The sequence below is a fragment of the Onychostoma macrolepis genome, chromosome 01 (assembly GCF_012432095.1).
Source record: "Onychostoma macrolepis isolate SWU-2019 chromosome 01, ASM1243209v1, whole genome shotgun sequence".
NCBI lineage: Eukaryota > Metazoa > Chordata > Actinopteri > Cypriniformes > Cyprinidae > Onychostoma > Onychostoma macrolepis.
In genome coordinates, this window is record NC_081155.1 from 12,811,239 (window position 1) to 12,829,291 (window position 18,053).

An 18,053-nucleotide genomic window follows, 5' to 3' on the forward strand; every position below is an offset into this window, starting at 1 on the left:
ATAGAGCAAAATTGCTAGGCGCAGTTGTTGAAAAACTTTCTGAACATGTTTCAGGATTATGCAATCAAACTTACCTGAACCATTGACTGAAACTGATGTAGGGTTTATTTTCAGTGGATCAACACCTCCTGTTGTCACTGCTGTCAGGAGGGATTCTGAAATCTCTTGAACGGTTGGAACAAGTTCTGTGGAGTTGAAAACTAGTTGTGTTTCCGTGATAATTGACCCGGGACTGAAAAAAAAAAAAAAAAGAACAATGTCATATAGGATTTGTTAATATGAGCATATTACTATTATAATAAGTTTACAGTATAATAAGTTATAATGCATTTATAAACTCACATAATGCACATAAATTCCATATTTACCTGAAACGTAGACAATCACTCTGATAAAGGAAGGATATTTTGCTCTGTAGATTGGATCAAGCTGTAACATACAATAACAGGCAAACACAACCACAGTCAGAATTAACTTTTTCATTTGTTAAATTACATTGATAACTGTTACTTTTTTAGTTTATGAGGGGAGAAATGTGTCAAATATTTATGGTTAACTAAGTAATATAAATAATAACAAACCCCTATAAATATGCTTGGCTTTAGTCTAAACTATCTGTTGTCTGTTCTCGAGTACAGGCAAGATACTTTCTGTGTGTCACCTGTGAATCTCACCTGAGTTACGACAAGCTCAGCCCTTGACTTGAAGGCCTGAGAAGCTGGATCGCTGAGTTCAACTATAAATATGTCAAAAGAGCGGAACACCAGAGCTGTTAGATACACGGGGATAAATCTTGTAGTTGTAGTTGTAGGGACTTTAGTTGTAGATGTCAAGGGTCTTCTTGTTGTCGTTGTTGTCGTCGTCATCGTTGTTGTTGTTGTTGTTGTTGAAGCTGTAGTTGAAGTAGTCATGTTTATAACTGTAAGAAAGGTGATGTACAAATTAGATAAACAAATATAAAGTTTCATTACAATACCAAGGGCCAGATTTACTAACAGCTTGCGCCAGCGCAAACCGTCTTTTGGCGTTAAAATAGTACTAGAAAAATAATAAAATAATAGTCAGGATTTACTACTAGACGCGCAGTGAAGAATTAGCACTGAAAAGGCATGGACACAGTTATTTTTGCGCCTGACCTTATTGAATATGCATTTGTAGAAGTTTCTCTTTCAGACGCAAAATTTATGGGAGGATAGTATTCAAATGAATCGCGCAATGCGATTTACTAACGTTTGCGCACGTCAAATAATGGTATCTGCTCCATTATTTAAAACCCTAAAAAGCATGTCTTAAACTATTTTGCGCTTGAAATGGCTGCAATTTTTGTTGCTAGGAGGAGGCACCGCAGAGAACAGAGAGCGCGTGATAGAAGGGAGAGGATTTTTTCCACACGTATTAATTTATTTGGAATGCCAGAAGAACACATTATCTGAACGTTATATGTATGTGTTTGTCAGTTTACACATAACAAGCTGCGTCTGTGTCGTAAGTAGATCACCTGCAACTGATGAGCATAAACTTTGCTTATTTGCGACTATGCTAATTTGCGCGGCACTTGGTATATTACAATATGTAGATGAAATGTTGCGTCTGTGTGCAGAATTTTCCACGCCCATCAGAGCTGTTTTGGAATTGCGCTCGTGCTAATTTGCCCTGTTTAGTAAATCTGGCCCCAAATGTTCTGTGTGTTTTTTGTATCATTCTTATATAGGCTACATAGAAAGTTGTAAATTCTATAAGAACTATCCAGCAAAGTGCTAGTTTTTCTAAGACTTTGAGAATTTGCAAATTGTGTTCTGAAATGCAAATAAACTTACTTGAACCATTGACTGAAATTGAATAAGGAGTTATATTCAGTGGGTTGACATTTCCCACTATCACTGCTGTAAAGAGGGTCTCTGAAATCTCCTGTACGGTCGGAATAAGCTGTGTGGAGTTGAAAGCTAGTTGTGTTTCCGTGATGATTGACCCAGGACTGGAAAAAAATAGGATTCCTTAATATGAGCATATTACTAATATATAATACCTTAACTGCACAATAAGTTTATTGCATGTCTCTCTCACACACACACACACATATATATTAAACCAGGCATCCTCAAATCTGGCCCACTCCTGCAGAGTTTAGCTCTAACCCTAATCAAACACACCTGAGCATGCTAATTAGAGTCTTCAAGATCATTAGAAAATCACAGGTAGAGGAGTTTGATCAGGGTTGGAGCTAAACTCTGCAGCAGATTGGCCCTCCAGGGAAAGATTTGAGGAACCCTGTATTAAACCCACAATGCACATAAATTCCATATTCACCTGAAACGTAAGACAGTCACGTTGATAAAGGAAGGATATTTTGCTCTGTAGATTGGATCAAGCTGTAACATACAATAACAGGCAATCAAAACCACAGTCAGAATTAACTTTTTCATTTGTTAAATTACATTGATTCCTGTTGAGGATTTTTTTTTTTACTTTATGAGTACAGGTACAAGAGTGCATGAGTACAAGATATTTTCTGTTTGTCACCTGTGAATTTGGTAAGTTTATTGTAACTCACCTGAGATTCGACATGCTGAGCCCTTGACTTGAAGGCCTGAGAGTTTGAATCATTGAGTTGAACTATAAAGTTGTCATAAGAGCGGAACACCAGATCTGTTAGATACATGGGTACAGATTTTGTAGTTGTAGTCGTAGGCACTTTAGTTGTCAAGGGTTTTGTTGTTGTTGTTGTTGAAGCTGTAGTTGAAGTAGTCATGTTTATAACTGTAAGAAAGGTGATGTACAAATTAGATAAACAAATATAAAGTTTCATTACAATACCAAGGGCCAGATTTACTAACAGCTTGCGCCAGCGCAAACCGTCTTTTGGCGTTAAAATAGTACTTGAAAAATAATAAAATAATAGTCAGGATTTACTACTAGACGCGCAGTGAAGAATTAGCACTGAAAAGACATGGACACAGTTATTTTTGCGCCTGACCTTATTGAATATGCATTTGTAGAAGTTTCTCTTTCAGACGCAAAATTTATGGGAGGATAGTATTCAAATGAATCGCGCAATGCGATTTACTAACGTTTGCGCACGTCAAATAATGGTATCTGCTCCATTATTTAAAACCCTAAAAAGCATGTCTTAAACTATTTTGCGCTTGAAATGGCTGCAATTTTTGTTGCTAGGAGGAGGCACCGCAGAGAACAGAGAGCGCGTGATAGAAGGGAGAGGATTTTTTCCACACGTATTAATTTATTTGGAATGCCAGAAGAACACATTATCTGAACGTTATATGTATGTGTTTGTCAGTTTACACATAACAAGCTGCGTCTGTGTCGTAAGTAGATCACCTGCAACTGATGAGCATAAACTTTGCTTATTTGCGACTATGCTAATTTGCACGGCACTTGGTATATTACAATATGTAGATGAAATGTTGCGTCTGTGTGCAGAATTTTCCACGCCCATCAGAGCTGTTTTGGAATTGCGCTCTCGTGCTAATTTGCCCTGTTTAGTAAATCTGGCCCCAAATGTTCTGTGTGTTTTTTGTATCATTCTTATATAGGCTACATAGAAAGTTGTAAATTCTATAAGAACTGTCCAGCAAAGTGCTAGTTTTTCTAAGACTTTGAGAATTTGCAAATTGTGTTCTGAAATGCAAATAAACTTACTTGAACCATTGACTGAAATTGAATAAGGATTTATATTCAGTGGGTTGACATTTCCCACTATCACTGCTGTAAAGAGGGTCTCTGAAATCACCTGTACGGTCGGAATAAGCTGTGTGGAGTTGAAAGCTAGTTGTGTTTCCGTGATGATTGACCCAGGACTGGAAAAAAATAGGATTCCTTAATATGAGCATATTACTAATATATAATACCTTAACTGCACAATAAGTTTATTGCATGTCTCTCTCACACACACACACAGATATATATTAAACCAGGCATCCTCAAATCTGGCCTCCTGCAGAGTTTAGCTCTAACCCTAATCAAACACACCTGAGCATGCTAATTAGAGTCTTCAAGATCATTAGAAAATCACAGGTAGGGGAGTTTGATCAGGGTTGAGCTAAACTCTGCAGCAGATTGGCCCTCCAGGAAAGATTTGAGGAACCCTGTATTAAACCCACAATGCACATAAATTCCATATTCACCTGAAACGTAAGACAGTCACGTTGATAAAGGAAGGATATTTTGCTCTGTAGATTGGATCAAGCTGTAACATACAATAACAGGCAATCAAAACCACAGTCAGAATTAACTTTTCATTTGTTAAATTACATTGATTCCTGTTGAGGATTTTTTTTTTACTTTATGAGTACAGGTACAAGAGTGCATGAGTACAAGATATTTTCTGTTTGTCACCTGTGAATTTGGTAAGTTTATTGTAACTCACCTGAGATTCGACATGCTGAGCCCTTGACTTGAAGGCCTGAGAGTTTGAATCATTGAGTTGAACTATAAAGTTGTCATAAGAGCGGAACACCAGATCTGTTAGATACATGGGTACAGATTTTGTAGTTGTAGTCGTAGGCACTTTAGTTGTCAAGGGTTTTGTTGTTGTTGTTGTTGAAGCTGTAGTTGAAGTAGTCATGTTTATAACTGTAAGAAAGGTGATGTACAAATTAGATAAACAAATATAAAGTTTCATTACAATACCAAGGGCCAGATTTACTAACAGCTTGCGCCAGCGCAAACCGTCTTTTGGCGTTAAAATAGTACTTGAAAAATAATAAAATAATAGTCAGGATTTACTACTAGACGCGCAGTGAAGAATTAGCACTGAAAAGGCATGGACACAGTTATTTTTGCGCCTGACCTTATTGAATATGCATTTGTAGAAGTTTCTCTTTCAGACGCAAAATTTATGGGAGGATAGTATTCAAATGAATCGCGCAATGCGATTTACTAATGTTTGCGCACGTCAAATAATGGTATCTGCTCCATTATTTAAAACCCTAAAAAGCATGTCTTAAACTATTTTGCGCTTGAAATGGCTGCAATTTTTGTTGCTAGGAGGAGGCACCGCAGAGAACAGAGAGCGCGTGATAGAAGGGAGAGGATTTTTTCCACACGTATTAATTTATTTGGAATGCCAGAAGAACACATTATCTGAACGTTATATGTATGTGTTTGTCAGTTTACACATAACAAGCTGCGTCTGTGTCGTAAGTAGATCACCTGCAACTGATGAGCATAAACTTTGCTTATTTGCGACTATGCTAATTTGCGGCACTTGGTATATTACAATATGTAGATGAAATGTTGCGTCTGTGTGCAGAATTTTCCACGCCCATCAGAGCTGTTTTGGAATTGCGCTCTCGTGCTAATTTGCCCTGTTTAGTAAATCTGGCCCCAAATGTTCTGTGTGTTTTTTGTATCATTCTTATATAGGCTACATAGAAAGTTGTAAATTCTATAAGAACTATCCAGCAAAGTGCTAGTTTTTCTAAGACTTTGAGAATTTGCAAATTGTGTTCTGAAATGCAAATAAACTTACTTGAACCATTGACTGAAATTGAATAAGGAGTTATATTCAGTGGGTTGACATTTCCCACTATCACTGCTGTAAAGAGGGTCTCTGAAATCTCCTGTACGGTCGGAATAAGCTGTGTGGAGTTGAAAGCTAGTTGTGTTTCCGTGATGATTGACCCAGGACTGGAAAAAAATAGGATTCCTTAATATGAGCATATTACTAATATATAATACCTTAACTGCACAATAAGTTTATTGCATGTCTCTCTCACACACACACACACACACACACACATATATATTAAACCAGGCATCCTCAAATCTGGCCCACTCCTGCAGAGTTTAGCTCTAACCCTAATCAAACACACCTGAGCATGCTAATTAGAGTCTTCAAGATCATTAGAAAATCACAGGTAGGGGAGTTTGATCAGGGTTGGAGCTAAACTCTGCAGCAGATTGGCCCTCCAGGGAAAGATTTGAGGAACCCTGTATTAAACCCACAATGCACATAAATTCCATATTCACCTGAAACGTAAGACAGTCACGTTGATAAAGGAAGGATATTTTGCTCTGTAGATTGGATCAAGCTGTAACATACAATAACAGGCAATCAAAACCACAGTCAGAATTAACTTTTTCATTTGTTAAATTACATTGATTCCTGTTGAGGATTTTTTTTTTTACTTTATGAGTACAGGTACAAGAGTGCATGAGTACAAGATATTTTCTGTTTGTCACCTGTGAATTTGGTAAGTTTATTGTAACTCACCTGAGATTCGACATGCTGAGCCCTTGACTTGAAGGCCTGAGAGTTTGAATTACTGAGTTGAACTATAAAGTTGTCATAAGAGCGGAACACCAGATCTGTTAGATACATGGGTACAGATTTTGTAGTTGTAGTCGTAGGCACTTTAGTTGTCAGGGGTTTTGTTGTTGTTGTTGTTGTTGTTGAAGCTGTAGTTGAAGTAGTCATGTTTATAACTGTAAGAAAGGTGATGTACAAATTAGATAAACAAATATAAAGTTTCATTACAATACCAAGGGCCAGATTTACTAACAGCTTGCGCCAGCGCAAACCGTCTTTTGGTGTTAAAATAGTACTAGAAAAATAATAAAATAATAGTCAGGATTTACTACTAGACGCGCAGTGAAGAATTAGCACTGAAAAGGCATGGACACAGTTATTTTTGCGCCTGACCTTATTTAATATGCATTTGTAGGAGTTTCTCTTTCAGATGCAAAATTTATGGGAGGATAGTATTCAAATGAATCGTGCAATGCGATTTACTAACGTTTGTGCGTGTCAAATAATGGTATCTGCTCCATTATTTAACACCCTAAAAAGCATGTCTTAAACTATTTTGCGCTTGAAATGGCTGCAATTTTTGTTGCTAGGAGGAGGCACCGCAGAGAACAGAGAGCGCGTGATAGAAGGGAGAGGATTTTTTCCACACGTATTAATTTATTTGGAATGCCAGAAGAACACATTATCTGAACGTTATATGTATGTGTTTGTCAGTTTACACATAACAAGCTGCGTCTGTGTCGTAAGTAGATCACCTGCAACTGATGAGCATAAACTTTGCTTATTTGCGACTATGCTAATTTGCGCGGCACTTGGTATATTACAATATGTAGATGAAATGTTGCGTCTGTGTGCAGAATTTTCCACGCCCATCAGAGCTGTTTTGGAATTGCGCCTCGTGCTAATTTGCCCTGTTTAGTAAATCTGGCCCCAAATGTTCTGTGTGTTTTTTGTATCATTCTTATATAGGCTACATAGAAAGTTGTAAATTCTATAAGAACTGTCCAGCAAAGTGCTAGTTTTTCTAAGACTTTGAGAATTTGCAAATTGTGTTCTGAAATGCAAATAAACTTACTTGAACCATTGACTGAAATTGAATAAGGATTTATATTCAGTGGGTTGACATTTCCACTATCACTGCTGTAAAGAGGGTCTCTGAAATCTCCTGTACGGTCGGAATAAGCTGTGTGGAGTTGAAAGCTAGTTGTGTTTCCGTGATGATTGACCCAGGACTGGAAAAAAATAGGATTCCTTAATATGAGCATATTACTAATATATAATACCTTAACTGCACAATAAGTTTATTGCATGTCTCTCTCACACACACACACACACATATATATTAAACCAGGCATCCTCAAATCTGGCCCACTCCTGCAGAGTTTAGCTCTAACCCTAATCAAACACACCTGAGCATGCTAATTAGAGTCTTCAAGATCATTAGAAAATCACAGGTAGGTGAGTTTGATCAGGGTTGGAGCTAAACTCTGCAGCAGATTGGCCCTCCAGGGAAAGATTTGAGGAACCCTGTATTAAACCCACAATGCACATAAATTCCATATTCACCTGAAACGTAAGACAGTCACGTTGATAAAGGAAGGATATTTTGCTCTGTAGATTGGATCAAGCTGTAACATACAATAACAGGCAATCAAAACCACAGTCAGAATTAACTTTTTCATTTGTTAAATTACATTGATTCCTGTTGAGGATTTTTTTTTTTACTTTATGAGTACAGGTACAAGAGTGCATGAGTACAAGATATTTTCTGTTTGTCACCTGTGAATTTGGTAAGTTTATTGTAACTCACCTGAGATTCGACATGCTGAGCCCTTGACTTGAAGGCCTGAGAGTTTGAATCATTGAGTTGAACTATAAAGTTGTCATAAGAGCGGAACACCAGATCTGTTAGATACATGGGTACAGATTTTGTAGTTGTAGTCGTAGGCACTTTAGTTGTCAAGGGTTTTGTTGTTGTTGTTGTTGTTGTTGCGGATGTTTGAGTGGTGCTTTCAGTAGAGGTTGAAGTGGGAATCACAATAGGTTCTGCTGTAGATGTTGTTTGTGGTGCTGTTGTGGAAACTCCTGCAGTAGTAGTTTCAGCTGGAGTTGATGTCACTGTTGAGGGATGTGTTGTTGTTGTTGTTGTTGTTGTTGTTGGTGTTGGTGTTGGTGTTGTGGATGTTGTTGCTGTACTGACAGTGGTGATTTCAGTAGAGGTTGAAGTGGGAATCACAGTAGGTTCTGCTGTAGATGTTGTTTGTGGTGCTGTTGTGGAAACTCCTGCAGTAGTAGTTTCAGCTGGAGTTGATGTCACTATTGAAGGATGTGTTGTTGTTGTTGTTGTTGTTGTTGTTGTAGCTGTTGGTGTTGTGGATGTTGTTGCTGTACTGACAGTGGTGCTTTCAGTAGAGGTTGAAGTGGTAATCACAATAGGTTCTGCTGTAGATGTTGTTTGTGGTGCTGTTGTGGAAACTCCTGCAGTAGCAGTTTCAGCTGGAGTTGATGTCACTGTTGAGGATGTGTTGTTGTTGTTGTTGTTGTTGGTGTTGGTGTTGTGGATGTTGTTGCTGTACTGACAGTGGTGATTTCAGTAGAGGTTGAAGTGGGAATCACAGTAGGTTCTGCTGTAGATGTTGTTTGTGGTGCTGTTGTGGAAACTCCTGCAGTAGTAGTTTCAGCTGGAGTTGATGTCACTGTTGAGGAATGTGTTGTTGTTGTTGTTGTTGTTGGTGTTGGTGTTGTGGATGTTGTTGCTGTACTGACAGTGGTGCTTTCAGTAGAGGTTGAAGTGGGAATCACAGTAGGTTCTGCTGTAGATGTTCTTTGTGGTGCTGTTGTGGAAACTCCTGCAGTAGTAGTTTCAGCTGGAGTTGATGTCACTGTTGAGGAATGTGTTGTTGTTGTTGTTGTTGTTGTAGCTGTTGGTGTTGGTGTTGTGGATGTTGTTGCTGTACTGACAGTGGTGCTTTCAGTAGAGGTTGAAGTGGGAATCACAGTAGGTTCTGCTGTAGATGTTCTTTGTGGTGCTGTTGTGGAAACTCCTGCAGTAGTAGTTTCAGCTGGAGTTGATGTCACTGTTGAGGATGTGTTGTTGTTGTTGTTGTTGTTGTTGTAGCTGTTGGTGTTGTGGATGTTGTTGCTGTACTGACAGTGGTGCTTTCAGTAGAGGTTGAAGTGGGAATCACAGTAGGTTCTGCTGTAGATGTTCTTTGTGGTGCTGTTGTGGAAACTCCTGCAGTAGTAGTTTCAGCTGGAGTTGATGTCACTGTTGAGGGATGTGTTGTTGTTGTTGTTGGTGTTGGTCTTGGTGTTGTGGATGTTGTTGCTGTACTGACAGTGGTGCTTTCAGTAGAGGTTGAAGTGGGAATCACAGTAGGTTCTGCTGTAGATGTTGTTTGTGGTGCTGTTGTGGAAACTCCTGCAGAAGTAGTTCCAGCAAAAGTTGTGAGTACTGTTGTTGATGTTTCAGCGGGAGTCGTGATTGTGGAGGTCTCTGTTGTTGGAGATGTTTCTGCTGCACTAGTGGTCGATGTTTCAGCTGCAGTTGTTGTGATTGAGGAAGTCTCTTTTGTTGTAGATGTATCTGCTGCTGTAGTGGTGGATGTTTCAGCAGCAGTTGTTGTGATTGTGGAAGCTTCTGTTGTTGAAGATGTTTCTGCTGCACTAGTGGTGGATATTTCAGGGGCAGTTGTGATTGTGGAAGCTTCTGTTGTTGAAGATGTTTCTGCTGCAGTAGTGGTGGATGTTTCAGCAGCAGTTGTTGTGACTGTGGAGGTCTCTGTTGATGTAGATGTTTCTTCTGCACTAGTGGTGGATGTTTCAGGAGCAGGCGTTGTGATTGAGGAAGTCTCTGTTGTTGTATATGTTTCTGCTGCACTAGTGGTGGATGTTTCAGGGGCAGTCGTTGTGATTGTGGAAGTCTCTGTTGTTGTAGATATTTCTGCTGCAGTAGTGGTGGATGTTTCAGGGGCAGTTGTTGTGATTGGTGAAGTCTCTGTTGTTGTAGATGTTTCAGGTGCAGTTGTTGTGATTGTGGAGGTCTCTGTTTTTGTAGATGTTTCTGCTGCAGTAGTGGTGGATGTTTCAGGGGCAGTTGTTGTGATTGTTGAAGTCTCTGTTGTTGTAGATGTTTCTGCTGCACTAGTGGTGGATGTTTCAGGGGCAGTCGTTGTGATTGTGGAAGTCTCTGTTGTTGTAGATATTTCTGCTGCACTAGTGGTGGATGTTTCAGGGGCAGTTGTTGTGATTGTTGAAGTCTCTGTTGTTGTAAATATTTCTGCTGCAGTAGTGGTGGATGTTTCAGGGGCAGTTGTTGTGATTGGTGAAGTCTCTGTTGTTGTAGATGTTTCAGGAACAGTTGTTGTGATTGAGGAAGTCTCTGTTGTTGTAGATGTTTCTGCTGCAGTAGTGGTGGATGTTTCAGGGGCAGTTGTTGTGATTGTTGAAGTCTCTGTTGTTGTAGATATTTCTGCTGCAGTAGTGGTGGATGTTTCAGGGCAGTTGTTGTGATTGAGGAAGTCTCTGTTGTTGTAGATGTTTCTGCTGCACCTAGTGGTGGATGTTTCAGGGCAGTTGTTGTGATTGTGGAAGTCTCTGTTGTTGTTGATGTTTCTGCTGCACTAGTGGTGGATGTTTCAGGGCAGTTGTTGTGATTGTGGAAGTCTCTGTTGTTGTAGATGTTTCTGCTGCACTAGTGGTGGATGTTTCAGGGGCAGTTGTGATTGTGGAAGTCTCTGTTGTTGTAGATGTTTCTGCTGCAGTAGTGGTGGATGTTTCAGGAGCAGTTGTTGTGGTTGTGGAAGTCTCTGTTGTTGTAGATGTTTCTGCTGCACCTAGTGGTGGATGTTTCAGGGCAGTTGTTGTGATTGTTGAAGTCTCTGTTGTTGTAGATGTTTCTGCTGCAGTAGTGGTGGATGTTTCAGGGCAGTTGTTGTGATTGTGGAAGTCTCTGTTGTTGATGTTTCTGCTGCACTAGTGGTGGATGTTTCAGGGCAGTTGTTGTGATTGAGGAAGTCTCTGTTGTTGTAGATGTTTCTGCTGCAGTAGTGGTGGATGTTTCAGGGCAGTTGTGATTGTGGAAGTCTCTGTTGTTGTAGATGTTTCTGCTGCAGTAGTGGTGGATGTTTCAGGAGCAGTTGTTGTGGTTGTGGAAGTCTCTGTTGTTGTAGATGTTTCTGCTGCTCTAGTGGTGGATGTTTCAGGGCAGTTGTTGTGATTGTTGAAGTCTCTGTTGTTGTAGATGTTTCTGCTGCAGTAGTGGTGGATGTTTCAGGGCAGTTGTTGTGATTGTGGAAGTCTCTGTTGTTGTTGATGTTTCTGCTGCACTAGTGGTGGATGTTTCAGGGCAGTTGTTGTGATTGAGGAAGTCTCTGTTGTTGTAGATGTTTCTGCTGCACTAGTGGTGGATGTTTCAGGGCAGTTGTTGTGATTGAGGAAGTCTCTGTTGTTGTAGATGTTTCTGCTTCAGTAGTGGTGGATGTTTCAGGAGCAGTTGTTGTGATTGTGAAGTCTCTGTTGTTGTAGATGTTTCTGCTGCAGTAGTGGTGGATGTTTCAGGAGCAGTTGTTGTGGTTGTGGAAGTCTCTGTTGTTGTAGATGTTTCTGCTGCACCAGTGGTGGATGTTTCAGGGCAGTTGTTGTGATTGTGGAAGTCTCTGTTGTTGTTGATGTTTCTGCTGCACCAGTGGTGGATGTTTCAGGGCAGTTGTTGTGATTGTGGAAGTCTCTGTTGTTGTAGATGTTTCTGCTGCACCTAGTGGTGGATGTTTCAGGGCAGTTGTGATTGTGGAAGTCTCTGTTGTTGTAGATGTTTCTGCTGCAGTAGTGGTGGATGTTTCAGGAGCAGTTGTTGTGGTTGTGGAAGTCTCTGTTGTTGTAGATGTTTCTGCTGCACTAGTGGTGGATGTTTCAGGGGCAGTTGTTGTGATTGTTGAAGTCTCTGTTGTTGTAGATGTTTCTGCTGCAGTAGTGGTGGATGTTTCAGGGGCAGTTGTTGTGATTGTGGAAGTCTCTGTTGTTGTTGATGTTTCTGCTGCACTAGTGGTGGATGTTTCAGGGGCAGTTGTTGTGATTGAGGAAGTCTCTGTTGTTGTAGATGTTTCTGCTTCAGTAGTGGTGGATGTTTCAGGAGCAGTTGTTGTGATTGTTGAAGTCTCTGTTGTTGTAGATGTTTCTGCTGCAGTAGTGGTGGATGTTTCAGGAGCAGTTGTTGTGGTTGTGGAAGTCTCTGTTGTTGTAGATGTTTCCGGAGCAGTTGTTGTGATTGTGGAAGTCTCTGTTGTTGAAAATGTTTCAGGAACAGTTGTTGTGATTGAGGAAGTCTCTGTTGTTGTAGATGTTTCTGCTGCAGTAGTGGTGGATGTTTCAGGGGCAGTTGTTGTGATTGTTGAAGCCTCTGTTGTTGTAGATGTTTCTGCTGCTCTAGTGGTGGATGTTTCAGGGGCAGTTGTTGTGATGGTTAAAGTCTGTGTTGTTGTAGATGTTTCAGGAGCAGTCGTTGTGATTGTGGAAGTCTCTGTTTTTGTAGATGTTTCTGCTAAACTAGTGGTGGATGTTTCAGGGGGAGTTGTTGTTGTGGCTAGTGAGTAATCTGTTGTTGGTTCATAAGAAAATGCTGATCAGTTTAGATGGCAGTCAATAAAATAATTAAAAATTAAAACAATTGTGTGTAGATTTTGTATGTATGTCTTTACACAATACTCATGAAAAACCATCATTACTTACCAAAGCCGATGTAAAATCATGTCTAAATGACTATTTCCCAGTCAGTACAGTGTCTCATACATGTACAATACAAGATTTGGTTAAACACTTTGCTTTTAGGATTTGTCAGACATACCTGTGCCATTAATTGTGAAAGAAGTTATGTTCAGGTCATTAAGAGTTTTTGTGTCACTCAGTAAGGTATGTGCAGCTTTATCCGCTGATGGGACATCCTGTGTAGAGTTGAAAACTAGTTCTGATGTGGTAATGACTGACCCCTGGCTGGAATAAATGTTTTGGAAATACCGTCAAATTAGAATTATTTCTTTATATCCGCACCTGACTAATAAATGGATTAAACATATGTATTATCTTTCACAGTTTCAAACATTCACATAGGCAATGTATACAAAATAATGAGCATTTAAATAGAGTCTTTACCTGAATTTAAGTACAATGACTCTTAGGAAGGAATGAAACCTCCTGAAAAGGGCTTCAAGCTGAAACAAAATACAGACAGTTTCAATAAACTCTCATGAAACAATAAGAAATGTAAAGTATTTATGATTAAATGTAATTGCTGTTTATACATTGAATGATTATAGTAAATACATTATAAGGGTTTGAACTCACATGAGTCTGAACAAGATGAGCCCTATATGTGAAAGCAGGAGATTGTGAATTACTGAGTTCATTAATAAAGGTATCTTTAGAGCGGAACACCAGCTTTATTTTCACTTCATATACAGGCTTCGTTTTTGTAGGTGTTTCAGGAGCCGTTGTTGTGATTGTGGAAGTCTCTGTTGTTGTAGATATTTCTGCTGCACTAGTGGTAGATGTTTCAGGAGCAGTTGTTGTGATTGTGGAAGTCTCTGTTGTTGTAGATATTTCTGCTGCACTAGTGGTAGATGTTTCAGGAGCAGCCGTTGCGATTGTGGAGGTCTCTGTTGTTGTAGATGTTTCTGCTGCAGTAGTGGTGGATGTCTCAGGAGCAGTTGTTGTGATTGCGGAAGTCCCTGTTGTTGTAGATATTTCTGCTGCACTAGTGGTGGATGTCTCAGGAGCAGTTGTTGTGATTGTGGAAGTCTCTGTTGTTGTTAATGTTTCAGGAACAGTTGTTGTGATTGTGGAGGTCTCTGTTGTTGTAGATGTTTCTGCTGCAGTAGTGGTGGATGTCTCAGGAGCAGTTGTGATTGTGGAAGTCCCTGTTGTTGTAGATATTTCTGCTGCACTAGTGGTGGATGTCTCAGGAGCAGTTGTTGTGATTGTGGAAGTCTCTGTTGTTGTTAATGTTTCAGGAACAGTTGTTGTGATTGTGGAGGTCTCTGTTGTTGTAGATGTTTCTGCTGCAGTAGTGGTGGATGTCTCAGGAGCAGTTGTTGTGATTGTGGAGGTCTCTGTTGTTGTAGATGTTTCTGCTGCAGTAGTGGTGGATGTTTCAGGAGCAGTTGTTATGATTGTGGAGGTTTCTGTTGTTGTAGATGTTTCTGCTGCAGTAGTGGTGGATGTTTCAGGGGAAGTTGTTGTGATTGTTGAAATCTCTGTTGTTGTAGATGTTTCTGCTGCAGTAGTGGTGGATGCTTCAGGGGCAGTTGTTGTGATTGTTGAAATCTCTGTTGTTGTAGATGTTTCTGCTGCAGTAGTGGTGGATGTTTCAGGAGCAGTTGTTGTGATTGTGGAAGTCTCTGTTGTTATATATGTTTCAGGAGCAGTTGTTGTGATTGTGGAAGTCTCTGTTGTTGTGGACGTTTCTGCTGCACTAGTGGTGGATGTTTCAGGAGCAGTTGTTGTGATTGTGGAAGTCTCTGTTGTTATAGATGTTTCTGCTGCACTAGTGGTGGATGTTTCAGGAGCAGCCGTTGTGATTGTGGAAGTCTCTGTTGTTGTTAATGTTTCAGGAACAGTTGTTGTGATTGTTGAGGTCTCTGTTGTTGTAGATGTTTCTGCTGCAGTAGTGGTGGATGTTTCAGGAGAAGTCATTGCGATTGTGGAGGTCTCTGTTGTTGTAGATGTTTCTGCTGCAGAAGTGGTGGATGTTTCAGGGGCAGTTGTTGTGATTGTTGAAATCTCTGTTGTTGTTAATGTTTCAGGAACAGTTGTTGTGATTGTGGAGTCTCTGTTGTTGTAGATGTTTCTGCTGCAGTAGTGGTGGATGTTTCAGGAACAGTTGTTGTGATTGTGGAGGTCTCTGTTGTTGTAGATGTTTCTGCTGCAGTAGTGGTGGATGTTTCAGGGGCAGTTGTTGTGATTGTTGAAATCTCTGTTGTTGTAGATGTTTCTGCTGCAGTAGTGGTGGATGTTTCAGGAGCAGTTGTTGTGATTGTGGAAGTCTCTGTTGTTATAGATGTTTCTGCTGCACTAGTGGTAGATGTTTCAGAAGCAGTTGTTGTGATTGTGGAAGTCTCTGTTGTTATAGATGTTTCTGCTGCACTAGTGGTGGATGTTTCAGAAGCAGTTGTTGTGATTGTTGAAGTATCTGTTGTTGTAGATATTTCTGCTGGACTAGTGGTGGATGTTTCAGGAGCAGCCGTTGTGATTGTGGAAGTCTCTGTTGTTTTTAATGTTTCAGGAACAGTTGTTGTGATTGTGGAGGTCTCTGTTGTTGTAGATGTTTCTGCTGCAGTAGTGGTGGATGTTTCAGGAGTAGTCATTGCGATTGTGGAGGTCTCTGTTGTTGTAGATGTTTCTGCTGCAGTAGTGGTGGATGTTTCAGGAGCAGTTGTTGTGATTGTGGAAGTCTCTGTTGTTGTATATGTTTCAGGAGCAGTTGTTGTGATTGTGGAGGTCTCTGTTGTTGTAGATGTTTCTGCTGCAGTAGTGGTGGATGTTTCAGGGGCAGTTGTTGTGATTGTTGAAATCTCTGTTGTTGTAGATGTTTCTGCTGCAGTAGTGGTGGATGTTTCAGGAGCAGTTGTTGTGATTGTGGAAGTCTCTGTTGTTGTATATGTTTCAGGAGCAGTTGTTGTGATTGTGGAGGTCTCTGTTGTTGTAGATGTTTCTGCTGCACTAGTGGTGGATGTCTCAGGAGCAGTCGTTGTGATTGTGGAGGTTTCTGTTGTTGTAGATGTTTCTGCTGCAGTAGTGGTGGATGTTTCAGGAGCAGCCGTTGTGATTGTTGAAGTCTCTGTTGCTGTAGATGTTTCAGCAGCAGTTGTTGTGATTGTGGAAGTCTCTGTTGTTGTAGATGGTTCTGCTGCACTAGTGGTGGATGATTCAGGAGCAGTTGTTGTGATTGTGGAAGTCTCTGATGTTGTAGATATTTCAGGAACAGTTGTTGTGATTGTGGAGGTCTCTGTTGTTGTAGATGTTTCTGCTGCACTAGTGGTGGATGTTTCAGGAGCAGCCGTTGGGATTGTGGAAGTCTCTGTTGTTGTTGATGTTTCAGGAACAGTTGTTGTGATTGTGGAAGTCTCTGTTGTTTTAGATGTTTCTGCTGCACTAGTGGTGGATGTTTCAGGAGCAGTTGTTGTGATTGTGGAAGTTTCTGTTGTTGTAGATGTTTCTGCTGCACTAGTGGTGGATGTTTCAGGGGCAGTCGTTGTGATTGTGGAAGTCTCTGTTGTTGATGTTTCAGGAACAGTTGTTGTGATTGAGGAAGTCTCTGTGGTTGTAGATGTTTCTGCTGCACTAGTGGTGGATGTTTCAGGGGCAGTTGTTGTGATTGTTAAAGTCTGTGTTGTTGTAGATGTTTCAGGAGCAGTCGTTGTGATTGTGGAAGTCTGTGTTGTTGTAGATGTTTCAGGAGCAGTCGTTGTGATTGTGGATGTCTCTGTTGTTGTAGATGTTTCTGCTAAACTAGTGGTGGATGTTTCAGCGGGAGTTGTTGTTGTGGCTAGTGAGTAATCTGTTGTTGGTTCATAAGAAAATGCTGATCAGTTTAGATGGCAGTCAATAAAACAATTAAAAATTAAAACAATTGTGTGTAGATTTTGTATGTATGTCTTTACACAATACTCATGAAAAACCATCATTACTTACCAAAGCTGATGTAAAATCATGTCTAAATGACTATTTCCCAGTCAGTACAGTGTCTCATACATGTACAATACAAGATTTGTTTAAACACTTTGCTTTTAGGATTTGTCAGACATACCTGTGCCATTAATTGTGAAAGAAGTTATGTTCAGGTCATTACGAGTTTTTGTGTCACTCAGTAAGGTATGTGCAGCTTTATCCGCTGATGGGACATCCTGTGTAGAGTTGAAAACTAGTTCTGATGTGGTAATGACCGACCCCTGGCTGGAATAAATGTTTTGGAAATACCGTCATATTAGAATTATTTCTTTATATCCGCACCTGACTAATAAATGGATTAATCACATGTATTATCTTTCACAGTTTCAAACATTCACATAGGCAATGTATACAAAATAATGAGCATTTAAATAGTCTTTACCTGAATTTAAGTACAATGACTCTTAGGAAGGAATGAAACCTCCTGAAAAGGTCTTCAAGCTGAAACAAAATACAGACAGTTTCAATAAACTCTCATGAAACAATAAGAAATGTAAAGTATTTATGATTAAATGTAATTGCTGTTTATACATTGAATGATTATAGTAAATACATTATAAGGGTTTGAACTCACATGAGTCTGAACAAGATGAGCCCTATATGTGAAAGCAGGAGATTGTGAATTACTGAGTTCATTAATAAAGGTATCTTTAGAGCGGAACACCAGCTTTATTTTCACTTCATATACAGGCTTCGTTGTTGTAGGTGTTTCAGGAGCCGTTGTTGTGATTGTGGAAGTCTCTGTTGTTGTGGACGTTTCTGCTGCACTAGTGGTGGATGTTTCAGGAGCAGTTGTTGTGATTGTGGAAGTCTCTGTTGTTGTAGATGTTTCTGCTGCACTAGTGGTGGATGTTTCAGGAGCAGCCGTTGCGATTGTGGAGGTCTCTGTTGTTGTAGATGTTTCAGGAACAGTTGTTGTGATTGTGGAGGTCTCTGTTGTTGTAGATGTTTCTGCTGCAGTAGTGGTGGATGTCTCAGGAGCAGTTGTTGTGATTGTGGAAGTCTCTGTTGTTGTTAATGTTTCAGGAACAGTTGTTGTGATTGTGGAGGTCTCTGTTGTTGTAGA

The 18,053-nt window shown here is 40.0% G+C and overlaps 1 protein-coding gene across 1 annotated transcript; it reads right to left on the reverse strand.

Moving 5' to 3' along the window:
• Positions 1–330: 330 nt before the first annotated feature.
• LOC131543641 (mucin-5AC-like) lies at positions 331–17,125 on the reverse strand. The gene is made up of 15 exons (XM_058781186.1): positions 17,067–17,125; positions 13,415–13,473; positions 7,835–7,896; positions 7,344–7,500; positions 6,233–6,444; positions 5,989–6,050; positions 5,489–5,646; positions 4,385–4,590; positions 4,143–4,204; positions 3,658–3,815; positions 2,552–2,757; positions 2,308–2,369; positions 1,818–1,975; positions 675–919; positions 331–429 (listed from the first exon to the last, which is right to left on the reverse strand). The coding sequence occupies exons 5-15, from the start codon at positions 6,434–6,436 to the stop codon at positions 331–333; spliced, it is 1,620 nt and encodes a 539-aa protein (XP_058637169.1). The 5' UTR covers positions 6,437–6,444; positions 7,344–7,500; positions 7,835–7,896; positions 13,415–13,473; positions 17,067–17,125.
• Positions 17,126–18,053: the final 928 nt, after the last annotated feature.

What these genes read in the sequence shown, in the direction of transcription:
- LOC131543641 (XM_058781186.1), bottom strand. Translation starts at nt 6,436, where the DNA reads ATGACTACTTCAACTACAGCTTCAACAACAACAACAACAACAACAAAA. An exon ending in CTCAGCATGTCGAATCTCAG is followed by an intron (nt 2,370 to 2,551) that starts GTGAGTTACAAT and finishes TGTATGTTACAG; the next exon opens with CTTGATCCAATCTACAGAGC. An exon ending in AATTTCAGTCAATGGTTCAA is followed by an intron (nt 920 to 1,817) that starts GTAAGTTTATTT and finishes CCTTTCTTACAG; the next exon opens with TTATAAACATGACTACTTCA.